A 23,263-nucleotide genomic window follows, 5' to 3' on the forward strand; every position below is an offset into this window, starting at 1 on the left:
TATAGCTGAGTTTTAAGAAGCCAATTGGATCCTTTGGGGGCACAGTCTGGGGTGACTTAAGCCCCGATACTGAGGTGAGAGTTTTCTAGGTCTTCTATGGTACCTTTTGAATTGAGTTTTCAAGTTTAGCTGCTTTGTGTCCTAAGCTGCAGGTGTTTTCCTCACAGGTATGTGCTGATCAGTACAAGATGAAGTCACAGAGAGCCCTGCTGAGAAGCTCCGAGCTCCGAGCTCCTCCTGGGGAGTCCTGTGTTCTGTGTCCCTCCAAGGAGCTCTGAGCTCCTCCTTCTGGAAAGCCCTGTCCTTCTGACCCTCAGTCTCAGACCCTTGCCCCTCTTGTCTCCTCCAGGGTCCAACAGGCACCGCCTAGAGCCCATTCAGGGAAGGGAACACTCCCAGGGCAGGAAGCTGGGGACTCTTAGGGACTTGGGGACAGGTGCATTAGTTTCTGATCTCTCAGGGATCCCTGTCTTTCACTGCCTAAAATCCAAGAATTTTACCAACTCTGGTCATAAGTTCCCAGGACATTTGGGGTTTGTTCCAGTGAGAGGGTAAATCTAGCTCCAGCTTTGTTTTTTTGTTTTTGTTTTTGTTTTTGTTTTTTGAGACAGGGTTTCTCTGTGTAGTTTTGGTGCCTGTCCTGGATCTCGCTCTATAGACCAGGCTGGCCTTGAACTCACAGAGATCTGCCTGGCTCTGCCTCCTGAGTGCTGGGATTAAAGGCTTGCTCCACCCCAGCCCGGCCTCCAGCTGTTCATCTTAACTAGAAACAAGTTTGCTTCTGTTGTCATGGTTGTTGGTCTTATGTTAATGGACTGCAGTCTCCCGGTCATCCTCTTGCTGGTGGGCTTAGGGCATTTCCAGCTTGCGGTATCATAAACCAAAGGCTGTGAACATTGTTATTTGTGTGTCTTAGTGCACATATATTTGTTTCTCCTGGGTAAGGAACCACCCAGAAGACAATAGGTAGGTCACAGAAAGACAAATGTGGCTTGAATATATATATACTGTTGGGGTTTCAAAGTGACTCCCATTTTCAGGTTCTGCAGCAACACGTGGAAGTTCTGACAGCTCCTGTCTGGGAACATTTGTACTGTCAGTGTTTTTAGCAACCATGGTGATGATACCTCAAGATTTTAAAACATATTCATCCAGGGACAAACGTTTCTCACCAAACAGATTTGCATACACTTATTGACCATTTGGGTGTGTTCTCATATGGGCTTTCTAGTCAATAATTTACCCATTTTTAAATTTGTAGTGTGTGTGTGTGTGTGTGTGTGTGTGCGCGCGCACGCGTGTGCATGTGCACACACAACAGCACACAAGTAGAGAGTCAGAGCTCTCCTTCCACTGTAAGATCCAGCTGTCCATTCTCCCCGCCACGGTGAGATCCAAGGAGCACGTTCAGGACACTGGGCTCACACAGCAAATGCTTTTACCTGCTGAGCCGTCCACCTCCCTGTTTTATCCATTTTTTAACTGGCTTGCTTAACTCTTCTTAATGATCAACAGGGCTTCTTTGTGTATTCCAAATACAAATCTTCCACCAAACACACCATGGTGACTATCTTCACCGCAATTATATTTTGGCCGTTTACAGTGTGTTTTCATTTTCCTAAGTCTTCAACTCCAGTCCCGTATGATCCTTCTCTCCTTTCTGTGTCTGTTTCTTCGTTTGCTTCCACAGTTCCTGCATTCTAAGCAGATGCTCTGCCACTGAGCCATATCCCCGGGTCTGCAGGTTTTGTTAAAGTGTTTGTCTGCCTTGAATCGATAAAATGCCCTCCTACTTTTGCTACTGGAAACGTTCATTGTCTAAAGTATCAGTAATGTAAGAAGCCTTTGGCAATTGAAAACATTTTGCCCTTCCGCAGGCTTTCGGCTCAGCCTCCAACCAGGGGACGTGCCTGAAAGGGTATTTAAAGTCTGTGGCTGCGCATCCTCTCGATTCAGTGGTGGCTACGACTGATCATAAGGTCCCCTACTTGTATCAGGACCTGCTTATCAGTTAGCAAAGCAAACATTTGACTTCCCTCACTCACTCTGTAGCGTCTCTGTTCTGTTTGTGCGGAAGTCTCTATAAACACCAGGCTGCAGTGTGGCCCCCTTGGCAGGCAGCCCCAGCAGTGAGTTTCGATTTCCTTCTTCTAGTCACCATCACTTTCTACATTTTCTACAGTAAATGAGAAATGTTCATTTTAAAAAAATAAACTTAAGAATCACGAACCATTGAAATTGATTGCATTTCCACGTCTAGATGCTGAAAGACGCAGGATTTGGGGCTGGGAGATGGCTCAGTCGGTAGATAAGGTGCTCGCTACGTGGGCCTGAGGACCCCAGCTTACACCCCGCACCTGTGTCGAAAGCTGGGCATGGTGGCCAGACAGCTTAGCCAAAACAGCATCAAACAGTCAGAGTCCCTGTCTCAAAATAATAATAACAACAACAACAATAATAATAAGGTAGATGAGGAGTAACAAGCAAGGTTAACCTCTAGCCTCCAAACACAAATGCACATGCACACTTGTCCTCCATGCATACACACATAAATACGTTGAACATAAAATGACACTATTCCACAATTTTCCTGGATAGAGTTTGTCTTGGTCATGCTTTCGGCCCTGCTCTTAGTCTCCTCTTCACAAATGAAGCCACGAGAAAAATAAATAAATAAATAAATAAATAAATAAATAAATAAATAAATAAATAAATAAATAAATAAAACCCCACCACCTACAACAACCAAAAGCCTACCATCCTCTGCCAAGTCTCACCAATTAATCCCTGAGACTAGAGGGTGAGCGGGTGAGTGGTCCTCTGTGGGGTTGTTAATCCTGCCAGAATAGGAGGCCTTCTGGATAGAAACATCTGGAAAGCGCTACTTACACTCTGCACCGGGTCCCTCAGCCTGTATTATTATAGAGGACAGTTCTAAAGAGACGTAGCCAGTCACCCGAGCGGCGCTGAGACGCGCATAGTTTACTTGACAGCATTTACAAATTATGTCTCTTGGTCGGAATAACTTACGCTGGAAACGCTTCCATATGCTGAAGTTGGACACACCACAGTAAGAAGGAAGAAAAGAAAGCCTTCGAGTAGCCGGCTTCCATATACACACTCGACTGTAATATGTGCAGATTAATAATGCTGCCCCTAAAGAACTGACCTTAGATGGGTTTCTAATTCTTTCTGCTGTTCTCTGCAAACAATTAAGAGACGCAATTTTACCACAGAACAATGGGTCGGTAAGAATTCAATTATGAATGTATCTACGTAATGAAAGCAACTGGACAGCAATTATAAATCTCATTTGAACCAAAAACTATATGACTTTTTCTCTCAATTCTTTTCTGTTCTTTCAAGTCTCAGGAAGAGGCAATTTCCACCTTCAAATTCCAAAAATACACGTGTGTGTGTGTGTGTGTGTGTGTGTGTGTGTGTGTGTGTGTGTTCCTGTGTATTCATGTGCCCATGTATGCCCTGTGTCTGTGCAGGGGAGAGGAAAAGCTCAGGTGTTGTTCTCAGTCACTACCCACCATTTTTTCTTTTTTGAAACAAGCCCTCCCACTGATGTGGAGCTCGCCAAGTGGGCGATGGTGGCTGACCAGTGAGCCGCAGGCATCCTCCTGTCTCCGTCTCCCAACAGTGGGATTACAAAGGTGTACCATCACTCCTGGATTTTTAAATATGGGCCCTAGGGATTAAAGTCAAGAACCCCACTGAATGAACTATGTCCTGAGTCCCAGCTCAGTCCTTTACATCCTGAACTTAGAGCAGAGGTTAGCAAACTTTGGCCCACCAGCCAAATCCAGCTCACCACCTATTTTTGTAAATAAAGCTTTACTGGCACACAGCCATGACTATTCCTATATACACTGCCTCTGGCCGCCTCCCGACCAACCAGAGTTAAATGTTTGTGACAGAAAGCATGGCCCAGAAAAACTTCAAGTATTCTCCACAACGCTTTACGGACAGTGTTGCAAGCTCAGTTAATGAGTATTTCCTTAGTCTTGTCTCTTTATAGACAGTGTTGCGGGCCTCAGTTAACGAGCATTTCCTTAGTCTTGTCTCTTTATAGACAGTGTTGCAGGCTCAGTTAATGAGCATTTCCTTAGTCTGCCTCTTGCAGGCCTAAGTGGATGTTACTCCTGCCAGCCCCACTTTTATTGCCAGGTTTTTGGGGATCCCCAGGATGACAGCCACAGTTGCACAAAACTCTTAACAAAACATTGAAAAGCAACCTACCACCCAAGGAAGCCCTAAGCGCCTTCTTCTCTTGGCCGAATGGCAAGAACCTTGGCAGCCAAGACACATGTGTTTATTATAAGCAACAACTGTTCTGAAATGTCTTTCCCTCGAGTGAAGAAATCTATAAATGGCAGGGGGAGGGCTTAAACCTAGCCTTCGATTGCAAAGTTCTTAATAATATTTTGACAAGGAGGTACTGTATACCAAGATATGATACTGTTTGCCTTAGTGTTTTAAATTCAACATTCTAAAGCAAACTCCTAAACCTTTCTCTTTCCATTAGCGGTAAAAAGAAAACCTTTGAGAAAGATGGGGGGATGGTCTAGATAGCTCAGCAGGTAAAGGTTTTTTTTCTACCAAGCTTGATGACCTGAGTTCAATTCCCAGGACCCACACAGTGGAAGGGGAGAAATGACTTTCATAAGTTGTCCTCTGAACTCCACATGTGCCCCTTGGCATGCATTACACACAACACACCTAACATCACACACACACACACACACACACACACACACACACACACACACACACACGAAATTTTTTGCTTATTTTTTTTTTGTTTTTATGTCTCAACCCTCCCACCTCCCCTCTTCCCTCAACTCCCCATCTACTCTTCTTCCTCTGTTTCTCTTCAGAAAAGGGACAGGCAGGCCTCCCATGGATATCAGCCAGCCATGGTATATCAAGTTGCAGTGATATATTAAGGATGAAGCAATCTGGTAGGAACAGGTCCCAAAAGCAGGCAACAGAGTCAGGGCCAGCCCCTGCTCTCACTGTTAGGGGTCTCACAGGAAGACCAAGTTACATAGTTGTAACATATATGCAGAATGCCTAGGTCAACCATGCAGGCTCCTGGTGGTCTGTTCAGTCTCCATGAGCCCCTATGAGACCAGGTTAGCTGGTTCTGAGGATTTTCGTGGGGTGCTCTTGATCCCCCTGGCTTCTAAAATCCTTCCTCCCCTCTTCCTCAGGATTCCCCAAGTTCTGCCCAATATTTGGCTGTGGGTCTCTGTATCTGTTTCCATCAGTTGCTAGGTGAAGCCTCTCTGATGACAGTTGGACTTAACCAATGAAATTTAATTTAAAAAATGTTAAAGAAAAATGAAGGTAACATCCATTTGGGACCTTTCACCATGAGACTCAATCCATAATAACATTCAGGTTATCTTGAAAGACAAGGAGAGACAGCAAAATAATTGGATTATTTATACAATATTTTTAACTGTGATTGCATATTTGAGCATCAACAAGAACAAAAAGAACACCATTAGGGCAAGTCAACTCTCAGTCCCAATAATACCAAACATTAATAATTGACAGCACAATAATAATTTTTTTTACAAGCTTCTACTTATTAAAATTGTGACTGCGGATGAGACAACAGAGTGAGAGGTTATAAATTTCCAAACCAATCTGGCAAAATGAAGTTTGGACCTTGGCCAGGTCCCAATCATTCCATTAGTTAGTCACTCAACGAGTATTGCATTGAGCACCTACTAGGCCAGGCTCCACTCCAGAGTTAGAGCAGTGTATGAGAACACAGTCATGGAGCTGTCTTGCAGTGGGGAACAAGAGAGACTTCCTACCTGGTTCAGAAAAACAGAACATAAGCCCCGGATCTAAAAGAAATTAGATAAATCAGATGAGAACCCCAAACGCGGCTGGGGGAGGGTGAAACCCTTCACACGTTCCTTCCTTCCTCGGTCCGTTTTTTTTTTTTTTGCTTCTGGACTTCCCCTGTGAAAACCCTCTCCTAGCAAAGCCCGCTTCAATACTAACAGCTTCTCTCTTCTCAAGACCCAGGCAGCAGACTTGAGGTACTCTGTCCGAGTGTCACGTGTCTATTTCTTAGGAGCCCCTGATGCATGGCCAGACAGCACTAAGCTGGCTCATGTCCCAGGGCAAAGTTCTCCATGAGGTGGGCAGAACTTGAGGGGAAGTGAGTTCCTCATGTCCTGGGGGCCTAGAAAGCTGGCCTCTGGGGACTGAATCCAGGGCTCTTGTCAACCGTCTAGCCCAGTGGTTCTCAACCTTCTAATGCGTCAACCCTTTAATACAGGTCCTCATGTTATGGTGACCCCCAACCTTAAAATTATTTTTGTTGCTACTTCATAACAATAATGTTGCTACTGCTATGAATCATAATATAAATATCTGGTATGCAGGATACCTAACATGCAATCCCTGTGAAAAGGTCGTTCCACACGACCCATAAGTTGAGAACTGCTGGTCTAGACTAATTCAAAGGGAAGCACCAATGGGGTGGGAGGACTAAACGCCGAGTTCTTCCTTCCCAGAGCCCTCACTGGCAGTAGAGACTGAGGCCCTCCATCGGTGATCACAGCTCCCTATGGAGAGGGCGGTTTCCTCTCACGTCACATTAGCTTCTCCAGTCTTGGCCTGCCTATGGCCTTGAAGGTGTGCTCCCACATGCACCGGCTCTGGCAAGTGCTCCCCACTCCTGGGTGGGGCCTCTCTGCCTGAGAGCCTTGGCCATGCTTTCCCGCTCACCTCGAGGAACACAGGCTGCAAAGCCAACTCTGCTCTCAGATCAGAGACTGACTCTGAGCACTGGCTTCATATCTGAGTCCCAGGGACATGGAAAAGATGGAAAGGCTGCCAAATATTCCAGAAACGGGCTTCTACTCAGAATCAACTGGAACTAACCTCCAGGTAGAACAAGGATAAGAGAAGCGGCCACGGTGGCCCCGCCCCCTCTGGCAGAGACGGACAATGGTTCTGAGCGGCCAGGACTTACCTTTCTGTGTTCAGTAGAGGGCTGCGGGCAAACAAGCTGAGAAGCAAGCATCAGGAGGGCGCCCAGCACACTAGGGAAGAAAAAGAGCAACAGGCAGGGCTGTGAGTCCGGTCCTGGCAGCACCGAGAGGAAGCTGGCACCACCAGCTCATTACTCGAAGGGAGGGGTCATGCCACCCTGGGTCCTGACCCAGAGAAGACACAGAGGGAAAAGGAAGCACCCCATGCTGGGGAACGTCATGACAAATGTGGGATCAAATCCCAGACCTGCTACCTCCCAGCTGGGCCTGTAGGTCTGAGGTAGCTTCTAGGAGCCTCAGTCTCCCCTTTTTTAAAATGAGAAGAATAATAGAAGTTGGCTCAAAGGTGTAGAGGATAAGACGACGGCCACCACCCCTCACACAGAACACAGCACAGGCCAGTGTGTGCCGCTTAGCCGAGTAACCAGATCAGCCCCTCCCCCAGCAGCCCAGGCTTGCTTTAGACCCCTATTCTGCCCATCTGCAGCCCTTGCGGTATCACAAGGGCTTAGCTACCCTAAGCCCCACTGTCCCCAGCCCTGACTAGGACTTGTCATCAAGTAAAGATACAGATTTTTATTTATTCATTTATTTCCGTATGTAGGTATGTATGATGTATGTATGTATGCATGTCTTTTGGCCTGGCGCAGAGGCATTGAAAAGCAGTATGAAGCCCTAGCTGCAGATACATGTAGGCATGGATCCCAATGCGGCCGTTCCCACCTGGACGATGCTGGACAAGCTAACATCTCTAAATGGTAAATATTCTCATCTTCTGTGAGGATCATGGAACACTGTGGTAGTTCCAAAGACAATGGCCTCCAAAGAAAGAGGCACTACTAGGAGGTGTGGCCTTGTGTGAGGAAGTGTGTCACTGTGGAGGTGGGCTTTGAGGTCTCATATATGCTCAAGCCAGCAAGATAGTTCACTTCCTGTTGCCTGCACAGGATGTAGAACTCTCAGCTCCTTCTCCAGCACCACGTCTGTCTGCATGCCGCCATGTCCCACCATGATGGTAATGGACTGAACCTCCGAAAATGCAAGCCACTCCAATTAAATGTTTTCCTTTATGAGAGTTGCCGTGGTCATGGTGTCTCTTCACAGCAACAGAAACCCTAACAAGAGAGACAAACAAGACAGAGGGAAAAATATGTGGCTAGAAGAGAAACAAGTGGTAGCGGGCTGGAGAGATGGCTCAGTCAGCCCAGTGCTTGTCATCAAGCACAGGAGCTAAATGTCATCCCCCGAACACACACTGTAATGAAAAGTCAGTGGAGTGTGAGCACTTGTAATCCCAGTGTTGGGGAGGCAGAGACAAGAGGGGCCCTGGGGCTCCATGGCCAGCCAACCTAATGTGGATACTCAGTGAGTTCCACAGCCAGTATGCAACCTTGTCTAAAAGAAAAAAAAATACAGTACAGTACCCAAGGAATAACACCTAACACTACTCTGGCCTCCACCCATGTACAAATGTACACACACACACACACACACACACACACACACACACGAATTTAAGTGCCCAGAGTCCGGGTTTCTAATTAACAATGTCATTATTCTGAGCATTCCTGCATCACTGCATCTTATGAATATGCTTTAGTGCTTAGCCATGAAGGATGTTAAATTATGCAGCAATTCCCAACCTTTCTGAGGCCTCCATCACTGAAGGGTGCAAAAGAAAAAAAAAAAAAAACCACTCTGCGGGGCTAGAGATGAGAACACAGTGGCATCTGGGAGCCAAGGGTACAGAGTTAGAGGAGGCCTCCACCCCTCTCTAAGCATCCAGTAGGCCACCAGGCCAACAGTATTATATGAGCATTTACTATTAAAGGCAAAAGTATGAAAGGTGGATTTATTACTTGCTGAGCCTCTAGCTAGACCCCTGTGACCCAGCTGGATTTCCCGTGGCGGCCCGTTTCTAGCTGCACTCTCCAATACACAAATGAGTCTACATCAGTGGTTCTCAACCTGTGAGTCTCCACCCCTTTGGGGGTCGATTGACTCCTTCATAGAGGTTACCTAAGACCGTCCAAAAACATAGATATTTACATTACGATTCATAACAGTAGCAAAAATAATGAAAACAATGTATGGTTGGGATTACCACGACATGAAGAACTGTATTAAAGGGTCACAGTGTCAGGAGGGTTGCGAACCACTGCTCTCCACTGTTTGGCACCCACAAGGCTTATAGTAAAGAACAGGTCTCAATGGCGATGTTACAGAGTCCGCAATTAACTCTAAAAAATATTTACTAAAACAACAACAAAAAAAGTACTCATCTATCAAAAACATCCCAAACACACTTTCATTTCAACTTTTGATTTTGTTTGTTTCATGTTTTAAGAAATATTTTTTAGAATAGTGCCTTTTCTAGATAGCCTCGGCTGGTCTAGCACTCACTGTATAGTCCAGGTTAGCTTTGAACTCTTACAAATCCTTCCCCCTTGGCTTAGTCCCTTCTGGGTAATCCTGGCAACATCTCTAAGCCACAAATACTTTCATCTTCTGTGAGGATCACAAGGCATGACGACAGGCGCAAACATTCCAATCCTAGCTAAGTCAAAGAAGATATTTAAGAACCTGGGCCTGGGGAGATGGCTCACTGGGAAAGCACCTGAGGTGTGAGCAAGAAGACCTGAGTTGGTCTCCAAGACCCTTGGAAAAAAGCGGCACGGTGGCACAGACTAGTTCCCCCCTCCCTTTTATTTAAAATACTCTTTCTCACATAATCTATCCCCTCCCCCCTCCTCCCAGTCCCTCCCCACTGTCCCTCCCTCCCTCCCTCCCTCCCTCCCATCCATCCGGATCAACTCCCTTTCTGTCTCTCCTTATAAAGGAACAGGCTTCAAAGGGATAACAACAAAATATAATAAGATAAAACAAAAACTATCACATCAAATTGGACAGGACAAAGCAGCAGAAGGAAAAGAGCCCAAGAAACAGCACAAGACTCAGAGACCTATTCATTTGCACACGCAGGAATCCCATAACAACACTAAACTAAAAGCTGTAACATAATACACAGACCCATGCAGGCCCTGTGCATGCTGCCTCAGTTTCTGTGAGTTCATATGAGCTCTGCTTATGTTGATTTTTAGGACCTTGCTTTCATGGTGTCCTCCATCCCCTCTGGCTCTTCCACTTTTTCTGCTTCCTCTTTCAAGGATTTTCCTGAGCTCTGTGGGGAGGGATTTGGTGAAGGCATCCATTTAGGGCTGAGAGTCCCTAGGTCTCTCACTCTCTGCATAATGTCTGGCTGTGAGTCTCTGCATTTGTTCCCATCTGCCGCAGGAGGAAGCGCTGATCTAGGAGTATAGCGGAATGTCATTAGGAGTCATTTTATCACTGTTTATTTAGTTTTTTCTTTTCTTTTTTCAGACCAATATCATTTGGTTTTACGCTAGGTCCTGGGTTATCTAGTCTCTGGTTCTTCATCATCCAAGCAGTGTTGGGTATGGGTTCTATCCCCTGGAGTGGGCTATCCCTTTAGTCAGACCAGACATTGGTTGGTGACTCCCACAGCTTTGTGCCACCACTGCACTAGCATATCTTGTAGACAGAACACCATTGTAGATCCAAAAGTGTGTGGCTGGGTTGGTGTTTACATTTCTTTTTTGGTAGAATGCAGAGTACCTTCCTGTACCACAGATTCTAGAACACAGGAGTGGGTGAAGGCTCTCTGTAGGCACCAGCTTGACTTCTCCATGGTCAGTGAGTTGTGGAGGTGTTGTCTTCAGCAGTGGGCCTTGCTGTCAGTTTGTGGAGAGCAACCTGTAGTCTTGGCAACAGCCTGTGTTGTTTGGGATTCCTGTGGGATCCCTTTGGCCAACAATTCAATAAGACGTAACCCAACCCCAGTAGTGGAAGCTTCATTTGTTGAGAAGAGATGGCCAGTTGGGACTCTGTCTCCCCCATTATTTGGCAATTTCATTTAGATCACCTTCATATATGTATATATATTTAGGAAGTTTCTACTATATTAGGTTTCCATACACTCCTCAAATGCCCCTTAACTTTATCTGTCTCTCCCTGTACTCCCTCCCTTATCCCCCTTTCCTCACACTTGATCCTTCTAGCCTTCCCATCCATCCATAATTATCTATTCTACTTACCTTTCCTTAGGAGATCTATCTGTTCTCTCTAGTCTCTTACTCTATACCTACCCTCCACGGTTCTATGGATTAGAGCTTGGTTATCATTGACTTAACAGCTAATATCCACAGGTAAGCAAATACATATCATATCGTACTTGCCTTTCTGGGTCTGTGATACCTCACTCAGAATGATTTTTTTTTCTACATTTGCCTGCAAATTTCATGATGTCATTCTATTAATGGCTAAGTAATATTCCATTGTGTAGACATACCACATTTTCTTTATTCATTCATCTTTTGGGGGACATCTAAGTTGCTTTGAATTTCTTGTTATTATGAATAGATCAGCAATGAACATGGTTGAGCGAGTGTCTCTGTGGCAGGATGAAGCGTCCTCTGGGTATATGCTAAGAGTGGCAAAGCTGGATCTTGAGGTAGATCAATTCCCACATTCCTGAAAAATCACCACACCAATTTCCACAGTGGCTGTACAAGCTGGCACTTCCACCAGCAGCAGATGAGTGTCCCCCTTACTCCACATCCTCACCAGCATGAGCTGTCACTTGTCTTGTTGATCTTAGCCATTCTGACTAGTATAAAATGAAATCTCAAAGTAGTTTTGATTTACCTTTCCCTGATGCCTAAGGATGTTGACTATTTCTTTAAGTGATTCTCAGCCATTTCAGTTCCTCTTTTGAGAATTCTCAGTTTAGATCTGCACCCCATTACTTAAATGGGTTATTTGTTTTCTTGGTATCTAGTTTCTTGAATTCTTTATATATTTTGGATATTAGCCATCTATCAGATGTGTAGTTGGAAAAAAAAAACATTCTGTAGGCTGAGTGGCACGAACTTGTAATTCTAGTCCTAGGAAGGTAGAGGCAGGAGAGTCCGGGGACTTTCTGGATAGCCAGCCTAGTCTAAATGGCCATCTCCGGCCCAGGGAGAATCCCTGTCAAAATAAGGCAAACAGTTCCTAAGCAATGACACCCTATACCCCACACACGTACACAAACAAATACACAAAAGAAAACTTCCGTTAAAACAGCACTGGGCCAGAACAGCCTCCCAAGCTGTGCCGCAATGATGGGGGTAACATCTGGAGATTGGCTCCCAGACAGTGGGGAGATGGTACTGGCTACTTCTATATCCCTAGATTCAGTTTATCCTGGAAATCAAAAACACACATCTCAGCCTGGGAGCACACGCCCCTAAGTCTCATGACCTTGACTCATTGCCCTCTCTTCCATGCCTCAGTTGCCAAATCTGTAAAATGGGGATAATATAACCTGTCCAGGCCACCTCAAGTGAGTTAATGCTTAGGAGCACACACTTTGAACCTGTGCCTGCAAATCAGGACAATTTCTAACACAGCCGTTCACTCTTTTCAAAAGAAAACCAGATTGGTGTGGTTTCATTACGAAAACAAACAGCAACTCTATAAATGTGTCATGCCTCAGTCCCTCAGAGACCTTGGCTCACACAGTGGCCACATACTTGTAGTGCCAACAGGATCAGTTCTGCATAACCACTGATTCCACTGAAGCATTCAAGGGGACAGCGCAGGAGAGAAGGACATTCATTTTCCTGTCTCAGAAGAACTTAACTTCAAGTTGCCTGTGAATTCTACCTCTTCCCTCAGCTGCTCAGGTCTCTGCTTAGAGCTTTTGTGAGACTTCGTAGTTACTGCATAGAACCACTCATCTTCTAGCCAACACCATTTCTTTTCCCTCAAATGACTCGTAACATTTACATGTCTCTCTCTCTTCCCATTAGAAAGTATCACCAGGTCTGGAGACAGCGAAGGAACAAAGTGTTTACCACACAAGTACCGGCCTGAGGTCAATCCCTAGAACCCACATTAAAAGGGCCAGGGTGATAGCTCTCCCTTGGAATGCCAGAGCACTAGGGAGGCCTGGCAGACTGGTTCCTGGGACTTAGTGGCCAGCCAGCCTAGTCTACTCAGTGGGCTCCAGGCCAGGGAGAAACACTTTCAAAAAAAAAAAAAAAAACTGAATTAAAAAAGGAAAAAAAAAAGATATGTGGCATCTGCAGAATAATACCAGAGGTATTATTCTGGCCTCTACACACATATAAATCGAGTGTACGCATACATGCACCTCCACACACATACATGCACCTCCACACACATACATGTACCTCCACACACATACATACACCTCCTCCCACATACATGCACCTCCTCCCACATACATGCACATTCACACACACACATACATACACCTCCACATACATACATACATACACCTCCACACACATACATACACCTCCACATACATACATACACCTCCACATACATACATATACACCTCCACACACATACATGCACCTCCACACACATACATGTACCTCCACACACATACATGTACCTCCACACACATACATGCACCTTCTCCCACATACATGCACTTCCTCCCACATACATGCACATTCACACACACACATACATACACCTCCACATACATACATACATACACCTCCACACACATACATATACACCTCCACACACATACATATACACCTCCACACACATACATGCACCTCCTCCCACATACATACACCTCCACACACATACATACACCTCCACACACATACATACACCTCCACATACATACATACATGCACCTCCACACACATACATGCACCTCCACACACATACATGCACCTCCACACACATACATGCACCTCCACACACATACATGCACCTCCTCCCACATACATACACCTCCACCCACAGACATACACCTCCACACACATACATACACCTCCACACACATACATGCACCTCCACACACATGCATACAAACACATTCACAGATTATAGCATGAAAATAGAGCGGGGCATTGATTTTGTCTCTGTCTCATCCCCAGTCCTTAGCAGAGTACCTATGATACAGAAAGTGATTGATACACTTAATCAATGAATAATGCACTGAATTAATGGATGGTGCCTGAAATTGGTGAGTGATGGATGCTCCCCTATCTAGATGAACTCTGAAATTTTAGACAAATGAAACTCATGAGAATGAACAGATTTTTAAAAAGTCCAAAATAACTTCTGGAGTTTCTAAATGTTCTTTTATAAATAATTTATTAAAAGAAGGTTGGTTTTATTTTTAATTTTTTTATGTGACACCCACCCCAAAAAGTAATCTCACCAGATTTCCAAGAGAAATGCTTGCTGATGTATCTCAGTGAAAAGATACTTAGATGCTCCGTCTCCTTGCTTTGCTAGCTGGGCCCTGGTGAAGCTCACACACACAGGAATCCCCAGCCAAATCGTTCTGGGATAAAACCTTAGTTATTAAATAGGCTCTGCTCTGAATGGAATTAAATAAATTCCCCCAGAGGGGAAATTATTCTTTGGGCTGCAATAACAACAGTCGGGGCGATATATAACCCCAGGGGCCAGAGGAAGCTCTGCCAAGGAAGGGGTGAAGGCTTCCCTCCCCTGCTCAGCGGAGGCTGTCTCGGGCTACCCACCCCTGCTCACACATGCCTCACTAATTAATAGTCTGTCTCTGTGCCCACACTTCTTCCAGCCACAGGACAACCCAGCACCGTTCCCTGCTCCTCCTACCCAGTTCCAGATGAGCGCCGGGGACCCGGAGACCACGGCTATGTCTGTGTGAAGCTCCTGTGTGCTTCCACTCAGATAGTTTGCTTTGGCAAAGGGCTCTCTGCTTGCAGGTTTTGAAGGACTGAAGGCTACCAGGGCCTTTGGCAAACAAATCACAAGTTCCCTTCGATGTGGAATGTGGGGAGCCATATACCTCCTAAGATTTCCCAATCCACCTTGCAGTCCCAACTACCCCACATCTCACAGCAATCAAAATAAGAGATACGCTCTTCATCCACCACTGGGACAGATTTCAAGTCCTCAATGAGAAAATAATGCTCAGTGAAATGGTACAAGATTTACACCACAGAACTAGGGCTCTAGGTTTCTGTATTTGCCTTGGCCAATGCTGCTCCCCACACCCAACCATCCAATTCCAGCACAGGCTATGTCTCGCCACTGCCTGGTTCAGATCCCCTCAATGGGCTCAACAGCGTTTGAGCATCTCAAGTATCAAAACAAGAAAGAGGGGTGGGAATCCCCCTCCATTCCTTTTCTCCTTTTTTAATACAACCCAAGAGATACAGAGGGAATGACCTAGAATTGAATCAACCTGCGCCAGTATCTCAGCACTGAAGTACAATCACCACCTCGGGCAGCCACAACTCTAAACTGCCAGACACTGGAGCTTCCTGGGGATAACAGCATCCTCTCTCTACAAACTAACCACTTGCCATTTTTAATGCATCCATTGTCTTTGTGAAGGCCAGCCTTAGCTACATGGCAAGTTCTAGGCCAGCTTGGGCTATGTGAGACCCTGTCAGAAAAAGACAACAGGGATGATGAAAACAAGAAGGAAAAAGAGGAGGAAGAGGAGGTGAAGGGAGGAGGTGGAGGAGGAGGAGGAGGAAATGATGGCAGCGGTGGCAGGCAATCACGTGTAAGTTCCAACTTTTTAGAGTGTGATCTATGCCTTTCCCCTCCTTCCTTATTCAGAGTGTCCTGCGCTTAAGTAATTTTTCTTAGCTTTGCAGCATCACCAGTGGGTGTCATTCAAAGCGCTGGTCACTGGTGCACACGAGATCTCTGGGGCATAGTGGACTTCTGGCAACAGAGAGAGGCCTAGACATGTCACCACCTCCTTCCATCTCTCAGTTAAGAGACGGTTCTCTGTACAATTGTGTCCTCTTAACTTGGCTCCCATCAGGTCCCCCCTGGCCTGGGAAACCTGTATTCAATCAAGCTACAGCCAAATCAAATCCAACAGGCTTCGGGGAAAGGCCGGCCTGGTCTGTGTGAAATGAAACATTTCCATTTCACAGCATGGACTTAGACACCTTTCTAACTGCACACTGGATTTTATTGCCTATTTCCAGGTCCTCAGTGCTTACAGCCATTCATGTTCTCTGGAAATGCAAGGTGCTCCATCATGCCATGGCTTTTTAAGACTGAGAGCCCTTTGGTGAAAATCTCTCTCAATCTCAATCTCTCACTCTCTCTCTCTCTCTCTCTCTCTCTCTCTCTCTCTCTCTCTCTCTCTCTCTCTGTCTCTGTCTCTCTCTCCCCTGCCCCCCTCAGGATGTATCCCTGAAGCCAGCAGAATCATCAGCTCAAAACAAGTAGGGGGAGTAAAGAGCAGAGGGCAGAATGGAAGAGAAGGGGAAAAGGAAGCAGGAAAGAGGAAATGCTAATGAAATGCTAAATGAGGGGCGGGGCGAGGGGCGGGGCTCCGTGGGAGAGTATGGATTAGCGTGTATGAGCCCTGGGTCCACCCCCAACACAATAAAAGCTAGGCACAGGCATGGTGGTTTAGCCCCGTATTCCCAGTACTCTGGCAGTGGAGGCAGGAGGATGGTAAGTACAGGGTAAGTCTGAGGTTAGCCTGGGCTACATGACATCTGTTCAAAGAAGAAGAAAACAAAAGGAGGAGACAAGGGAGGTGGGAATGGGGGAAGCAGAAGGTGAAGAAGGAAGAGAAAGGGAGGGAGAAGAGAAAGAGAGAGAGAAGGGGGAGGAGGAGGAGAAGGAAAAAAAATAAACCAGAGTGAGGCTGTGATACACACTTCTCATCAGTTTGGGTTTTGTTTGTTGTTTTCTGATTTGTTTTTTGTTTGTTTGTTGTTGGTTTGTTTGTTTTTTCTTTTTGGCTTGTTTGTTTGCTTTTTGGTTTTTGGTTTTTGTGAGACAGAGTTTCACTGTGTAACAGCCCTGGCTGTCCTGGAACTGACTCTGTAGACCAGGCTGGCCTGGAATTCCAAGCTCTGCCTCCCGATCTGCCTCTGCCTCCCAAATGCTGGGATTAAAGGAGTGCACCACTACCACCAGGCTCAGTTGTTTTGTTTGTTTGTTTTTTAATGCATCTCATAATTCCCCATGGTGAGACAGTAAAGCTAATAAAAGGAAGGTAAGATAAATCTGTCCCGAAAACTAGAGCAATTGGTTCTAACTCCTGAGGATGCAAAGCTTTTACCTGGGGAGGCAAGGAATGGCTAGCTGGCAGCCCAGTGATCACACCTTGACACCATTCAACTCCATCTCAGTACAGAATGTTCTAGCAAATCCCACAATCAAGCACTGAGTGATGAGGACAGGGTCCAGGTACCGGGCTGTGCCAGGCATAAGGCAAAATCAATCCTGTCTGGATGCTTGCCGTCATTTTATAGGTAAGCTTTGCCAGGGCAGTCCTCCAGAAACGCGTTTTATTTCCTCTGGCCTCTCTGCCTGCCGTTCAGATGGCTCCCACCAGAAATCCACAGATGCGAGTCCAGAAGGTTCTTCCTGGACACATTCTACACTCTTCCCATCAGTGTAGTAGCACTCACACGCCACCGGGTTCCCAAACCTGTTTGCACTGGGAGCCAGCGAGCGAGCAAGCGAGCGCGCGCCTGCGCGAGCCCTGCTCTGTGGTGACACAGAATACCCTAGCCATTCCCAGAGCTGGGAATCCACACAGCAGCAGGCGGATTTGATGGCTGTGTCTACAAAAGTGAGCTGAGTGCTGTGGAAAGCCTCGAGAAAGGCAATCAGCCAAGGAGGGAGGGAGCGGCTGGCAAATTAGGTGTGGATGAGATAACTGCGGATGATTAGGGGCAGAAAAGAAAACCCTTAAAACCTAGAGTCATTCTGTCCTCAGACTGCTTTGCAAATGTCTTTAAATCCTCACCCGGCTTTAAAGTGGAAACCTCAGATAATGCTTACCGGTGCGGCTTGCATAAGAAAGGCAATCAGGGCTTCGTGCTCAAAGAACCGCTCTTGGCCCCACATCAAAACAAGCTGTGTGAGGATGTACATGTGTTTTAAGTTTAAAGTAAACTATTGAAGGTGTGTCATCCGAATGGTTTCCACGCTTTAACCTGCATTTGGGATAAAGTCGCTGATCATCCTGGTCGGGAAAACAAAATGTTTGTCGTAATTTCCTCCATATAAAAGGTAATTATTACTTCATGTGTTCAATGCTTCATCTTACAATCCCTCGTCGGATGGGTTATCCACTGCACTGGTGGTCTGCCACTCATTAGATATTCTAATGTATTTACCGACTGTCACCTGAGCTTAGGTGTTGACAGCTAACACAAATCCCAGTTTGACTTTTTTGTTTGTTTTTGCTTGTTTTAAGGGGTTGTTTTAAGACAGGGTCTCCTACAGCTTCAACTCTCCATCCTCCTGCCTCAGCCTCCCAAGTGCTGGAATTATAGGTAGTGCCTTGCTGGCCTGCCTTTGAAATACCAGGAAATTTAAATACTTGACTTAGTAGCCTCTTCTTCCTTTTCCTCTACTTCCTCTTTCTCCTCTTCTCTACTTCCCTCCTCTTCTTCCTCATTTCCTGATCTCCAACAAAGGGACAGTGGTTGACCCTGGACCTTTCCAATGACCACATATTTTTTCACCTCAGGGAAGACTGCAGTGTTCACTAGCTGATCACACCTCCAATAGCCAGCCCTATCCTGGATGCTCGCACACACAGGCCAACAGTTCGCTGAGCCCACTTCCCCTCACATTGGTCCTCAAGGGTCCTCTTCCATGGCCTCAAGAGGCCCCAAAAGCAGCCACCCCCTCTGGCTCTCATTTCCCCAATCCCTTTTGGTTGTATTTCTAAGTGGAATGGCTGACAGGCATTAACATAATAATGCTTCACTGGAGTGTATATCAAGGAAAGAAGAAGCTAATGTTTTCAAAGACTAAAACCAGACACTTGACCTAAGGCCATGGACTGTAAAACCCTTAAAATGATCCAGACCTCTCCTCCATAAGACCTATAAAATTCACCATCTAACTGTAATGGCCCTAATTACATCTGCATTTCTTCAAAAACTACCGTTCAAAATAAAAACGGCCAAATCAATTCTATTTCCTGCCAATGTAACCGCCTCCTTGGCATTTAGTAGTTTTGTTTCCGCCTATGTTTTCATTGGAAACATGAGGTTTGTCGGCTCTGCTAAGGCATGCTGAGAAGTCAGCAAAGAGCACCTGCCACCCCACGACTCGAGGGCTGTTGGCTGGTGATGCCAGCTCACCATCATCATGGATTGCTAAACTTCGAGGTGAGAACATCTTATTTCCTTTCAATCAGTCACAAAAGAAACAAGTGCAGCTATAATGGTACCTACAAAAAGGGGGGGGGGGTGAGGGAGACGGCTCAGACGGTAAAGTGCTTGCTATCTATGCAAGCATGAGACCTGGGTTCAGATCCCCAGCATCCACGTAAAAACCCGGGGGTATGGGGGGCATGGCAGCAGGCGCCTGCAATCCTAGTCCTGGGAAGGTGGATAGTGGAGATTCCCTCAGGCAGCCATTCTAGCGCCATCAGTGAGCTCCAGCCTCATCGAGGCACCCTGTCTCTAAGAGGAAGGTGCAAGACTAGAAGATGCCTGGATCGGACCTCTGACCTTCATACTCAGTCACCACACATGCAGGCACACCTGAATGCATAGGTGCACACAAACGTTGTGCATACAACACACGCAAATGCATACACACACAGGACATGTGATTTGAAGTCCAAGAAATACAAACATTTCTGTGTCATTTAGCACATTTTCTTCCTGACTTGGAATAGATGTAGACAAACTTTACTTAATGTAGCTTCCTCCAACCTTTTGATCCAAAGGGATGTTATGCATCTCGAAGCTTTCGTGTGCATCCTGAGCTTATCCATGACTTTAGTAACCGTCTACCCAGCTCATTCTGGGTTAATGTTTTAATGCATCTTCTGCTACTGGCTTTGACTTGGATTCCTTTCACCGATAGAGTTCTGAGCAGAGCAGGGGTCTATGTTAATTCCTGGGCTTCACTGTCTCTTTCAATGTGGATGAAGTTGACATTCTGTTGTTCTGTGGCTTGGCAAGGACTGAGGAGGGGTTTTGAAGTAAATCTCTGCATGTCGGTATTGTGAATCCCCTTGAATGTTTTTTCCTCTCGGAGATTTTCTGGCCAGCATGGGTCTAACTGCAGCCTGCTTTCCCTCTAGACAGAGAAATCCGTTGACTCTTTCCATCCATCCTCATGCATCTGGTCAGCCTGATAACTATGGAAGCTGCCTGAATGAGCACGTGTGCCTGCTCCTCTTCTACTGTGTCAGAGACTTCTCACTCTTATCAGAACTCTCCTCCCCCAGAACATTTTAGAAAGCATTTCAACAAAAGGCATTATAGCTTTGGTTTTGTTTGTAAAGCATAAAATATATTGAAATGAGCCTGGAGGAAAACATGCACATAATGGGTGGGTGGGTGAGATGGTTCCTCAGGTCCAGGCATGTAACATTAAAAGAATGTGGTGGAAGGAGAGAACTGACCCCCAAAAGTTGTCCTCTGACCTCCCCCAACCCCAACACACACACACACACACACACACACACACACACACACACACACACACACACACACACACACGCATCATTCTAAAATAAATTTTTAAAGACATACAGTGGGTAATGCATGTCTGGCTTCTGAGGTGGGGCTTTGGCGGAAGTCTCCAGTTTATACTCCTGCAGAGTCGCCTGCCCAGCCCCATAATTCACATTCTCTTCCTCCAGCCTTGACAGCAGAACCCTTGATGACACACCCACCAAGGAGACCTGTCCAAACAGTCTTTGCCACAGGACCCAGCGCAGGGCCCTGCCACGACGCCACAGCCCACCAGCCAGGTAGCAAGGCCACATGCAGTTTCCAGTCGCTCCCACCAGGCTAAGGTCAGAGGTCCAGGTAATTTCTTAGAAACGATGGTCAGGGCAGAGGTGGGAGGTGAGCTTGCTGTGAGGCCTCCCTCAGAGAGGGATGGCTCCCACCACACGCCTTGCTCTGACCAATGCGGGAGAAGCCTGCATTCGAACTCCAGGATGTAAAGGAAAAGGGCAAACAAGGAAAACACAGCCAATGGGACCTTCCCCATGAAGTGCTTTGCTCATGTAGCCTGGGTGCTCATGTGTTGGAGAATCCCCATGTCTTTGGGGGAGCCCTTTTTGATGACAGCATACTCACACCTGCTTGCCAGGCAGGGCATCCCCCTCTTATCCTGCACTTGCTCTTTCCATCCAGTTCAATGTCTGACTGTAACCTCTACTTGGTTGTACATCGGTGCCATGTGACACACTGCAGAAGCGGCCAATGGCCGGACTGACTTGCCTTTATTTCTCACTCCCCTGTGGTTCTGCAGCAGTGTTGTGGGGTCTCCCATATGTTTGGTACATGTTGTATGTTTAGAAATATCATTTAATGTTTGAGGGTGATAGCTCAGCTGATAGAGAGCTTGCCTAGTACACATGAGGTCATGGGTTCCACCCCTAGCACCCCATAACCAAGACAGGGTGACACACACATATAGTCCCAGTACTTGGGAGGTGAAATCTAGAAGGTCAAGAGTTCAGAGGTCATTCTTGTTTTCACAGGGAGTTCAAGCCCAACCTAGGATATGTAAGACTCTGTTTCGAAACAAATTTCATTTTGAAGTGTTAAGCTTTAAGGTAACCAAGCATTGGTTTAGGCGGCTGTTGATGGCTGGATATTACACAGGTCAAAATGAGGCTTGTCTGCCCTCTCTTGCTGACATCTGACATATCTATGACCATGTCATTAATGCCAAGTTTTGTAGTTCCTGTGGGATTTTGGATTTCAAGCATGCACATGACTGTTGGTGTAAAATTTTACAAGCAACGACACATTAAAGGACTCACATACTCTATACTCAATTCAATGCTGTGTATGGGCCCTGAAGCATCTGCTTGGCAAATGTTGTCGCCTAGCTGGGCAATCGTATATGGTGACATCATAACATGTCACAGATTGTTTGCATTTTTAGCATGAGTTGTTGGCATTTGAGGATAATGCATGGTTAAAGAGGAAGAAAGACTGTAAGATACCCTGAGGGTACAGCTTTGAGACAGCACGCTCTTCTTTCCCTCTGTCCAGACTGTCAATCGATTTATGTAAAGAGTATCCCAAAACCTCAGGATGACCTCATCAAAGAATTGTTATCAACTGCAAGACCTTACTTGGGATGTTCAGCATGCTCGTGAAACAGAGCAGCTAAAACAACCACTAAATAAACTCAATGTGAGGAAGATGTGAAAGAATCATCCAGAAATCCTGACTCCAAATGTTGGTGTTCACTGATCTGACAATGTGTAAATGTTACAAATTTGTACCTAGGAAGTTCATTTTTATCAATAAAACCTGTTGTCTATTTTATATATTGAGATCTCACATAGGATTTTGAAGAAATAAATTTTAAATTCTTATTTATTGGTGTATCGGGGTGTGTGTGTGTGTGTGTGTGTGTGTGTGTGTGTGTGTGTGTGTGTGTGTGTTATGTAGAGCTTAGAGCACAGTTTTCAGGTGTTACTTCTCTGTTTCCACCTTGCATTCCAGTGACTAACCTTAGGACATCAGGTTTGCAAGACAAATGCTTTTACCTGCTGAGCCAGCTCACTGACCCTGATTAAATAATTTTAAAAATCCCATCAGTTTATTTTATTCTATTAAGATAGGGTCTCATTTAGACCAGGCTGGCCTTATCTATACAGTCATTTTCTGATCCTCCTGCCTCTATTTCCTGAGTACTGGAATTATAGCCATGTGCAACCAAAGCCCAGTTGATTTGGTACTTAGAATCCAAGAATCCGCCAATTGAGCCACAGCTCCAGTCCCCTATCAGTGTTTTGTTTTGTTTCAAGTTTGAAAACAATTCCAATAACATGGATAACATTTCCAGTGCTTGGAGCTCTTATTCTGAGTCCGCAGATAATGCAAGTCCATGTCCATAACTTAGTACCTCTGAGAACTTATTTTCTGATCTACAAAATAAAAAGGCAGTACTTACTCAGTTTACCGATATACTCATACTTAATATAAGAAGCAGGTTTTAAAATTAAAGTGGAAATCCCATGCAAGTTTTGAGCAGAACTGACCAGGGTCGTAATGATACCAGATAGGTTAAGTCAAACTCTGTGGGGCTGTAGCCAGAGTTACCTGTGGTCATAGGGGATCACAATACTTTTCCAGTTCCTTGGATGATTCTATTACATAAGATATGATACGTATTTACTGATATCCAATTATTTATCT

At 45.7% G+C, this 23,263-nt stretch overlaps 1 protein-coding gene across 2 annotated transcripts in view; it reads right to left on the bottom strand.

Annotated features, from left to right (window-relative positions):
* The window catches only part of Thsd4 (thrombospondin type 1 domain containing 4), a 579,159-nt gene that overhangs the window by 530,788 nt on the left and 25,108 nt on the right, over positions 1 to 23,263 (bottom strand). For both annotated transcript variants that reach the window (XM_016003663.3, XM_076575392.1), the window contains exon 3: positions 7,010 to 7,079. In XM_016003663.3, the coding sequence (XP_015859149.1) occupies positions 7,010 to 7,079 (70 nt within the window). The remainder of the gene's footprint in view (positions 1 to 7,009; positions 7,080 to 23,263) is intronic.

Source organism: Peromyscus maniculatus, chromosome 7 (genome assembly GCF_049852395.1).
Source record: "Peromyscus maniculatus bairdii isolate BWxNUB_F1_BW_parent chromosome 7, HU_Pman_BW_mat_3.1, whole genome shotgun sequence".
Lineage (NCBI taxonomy): Eukaryota > Metazoa > Chordata > Mammalia > Rodentia > Cricetidae > Peromyscus > Peromyscus maniculatus.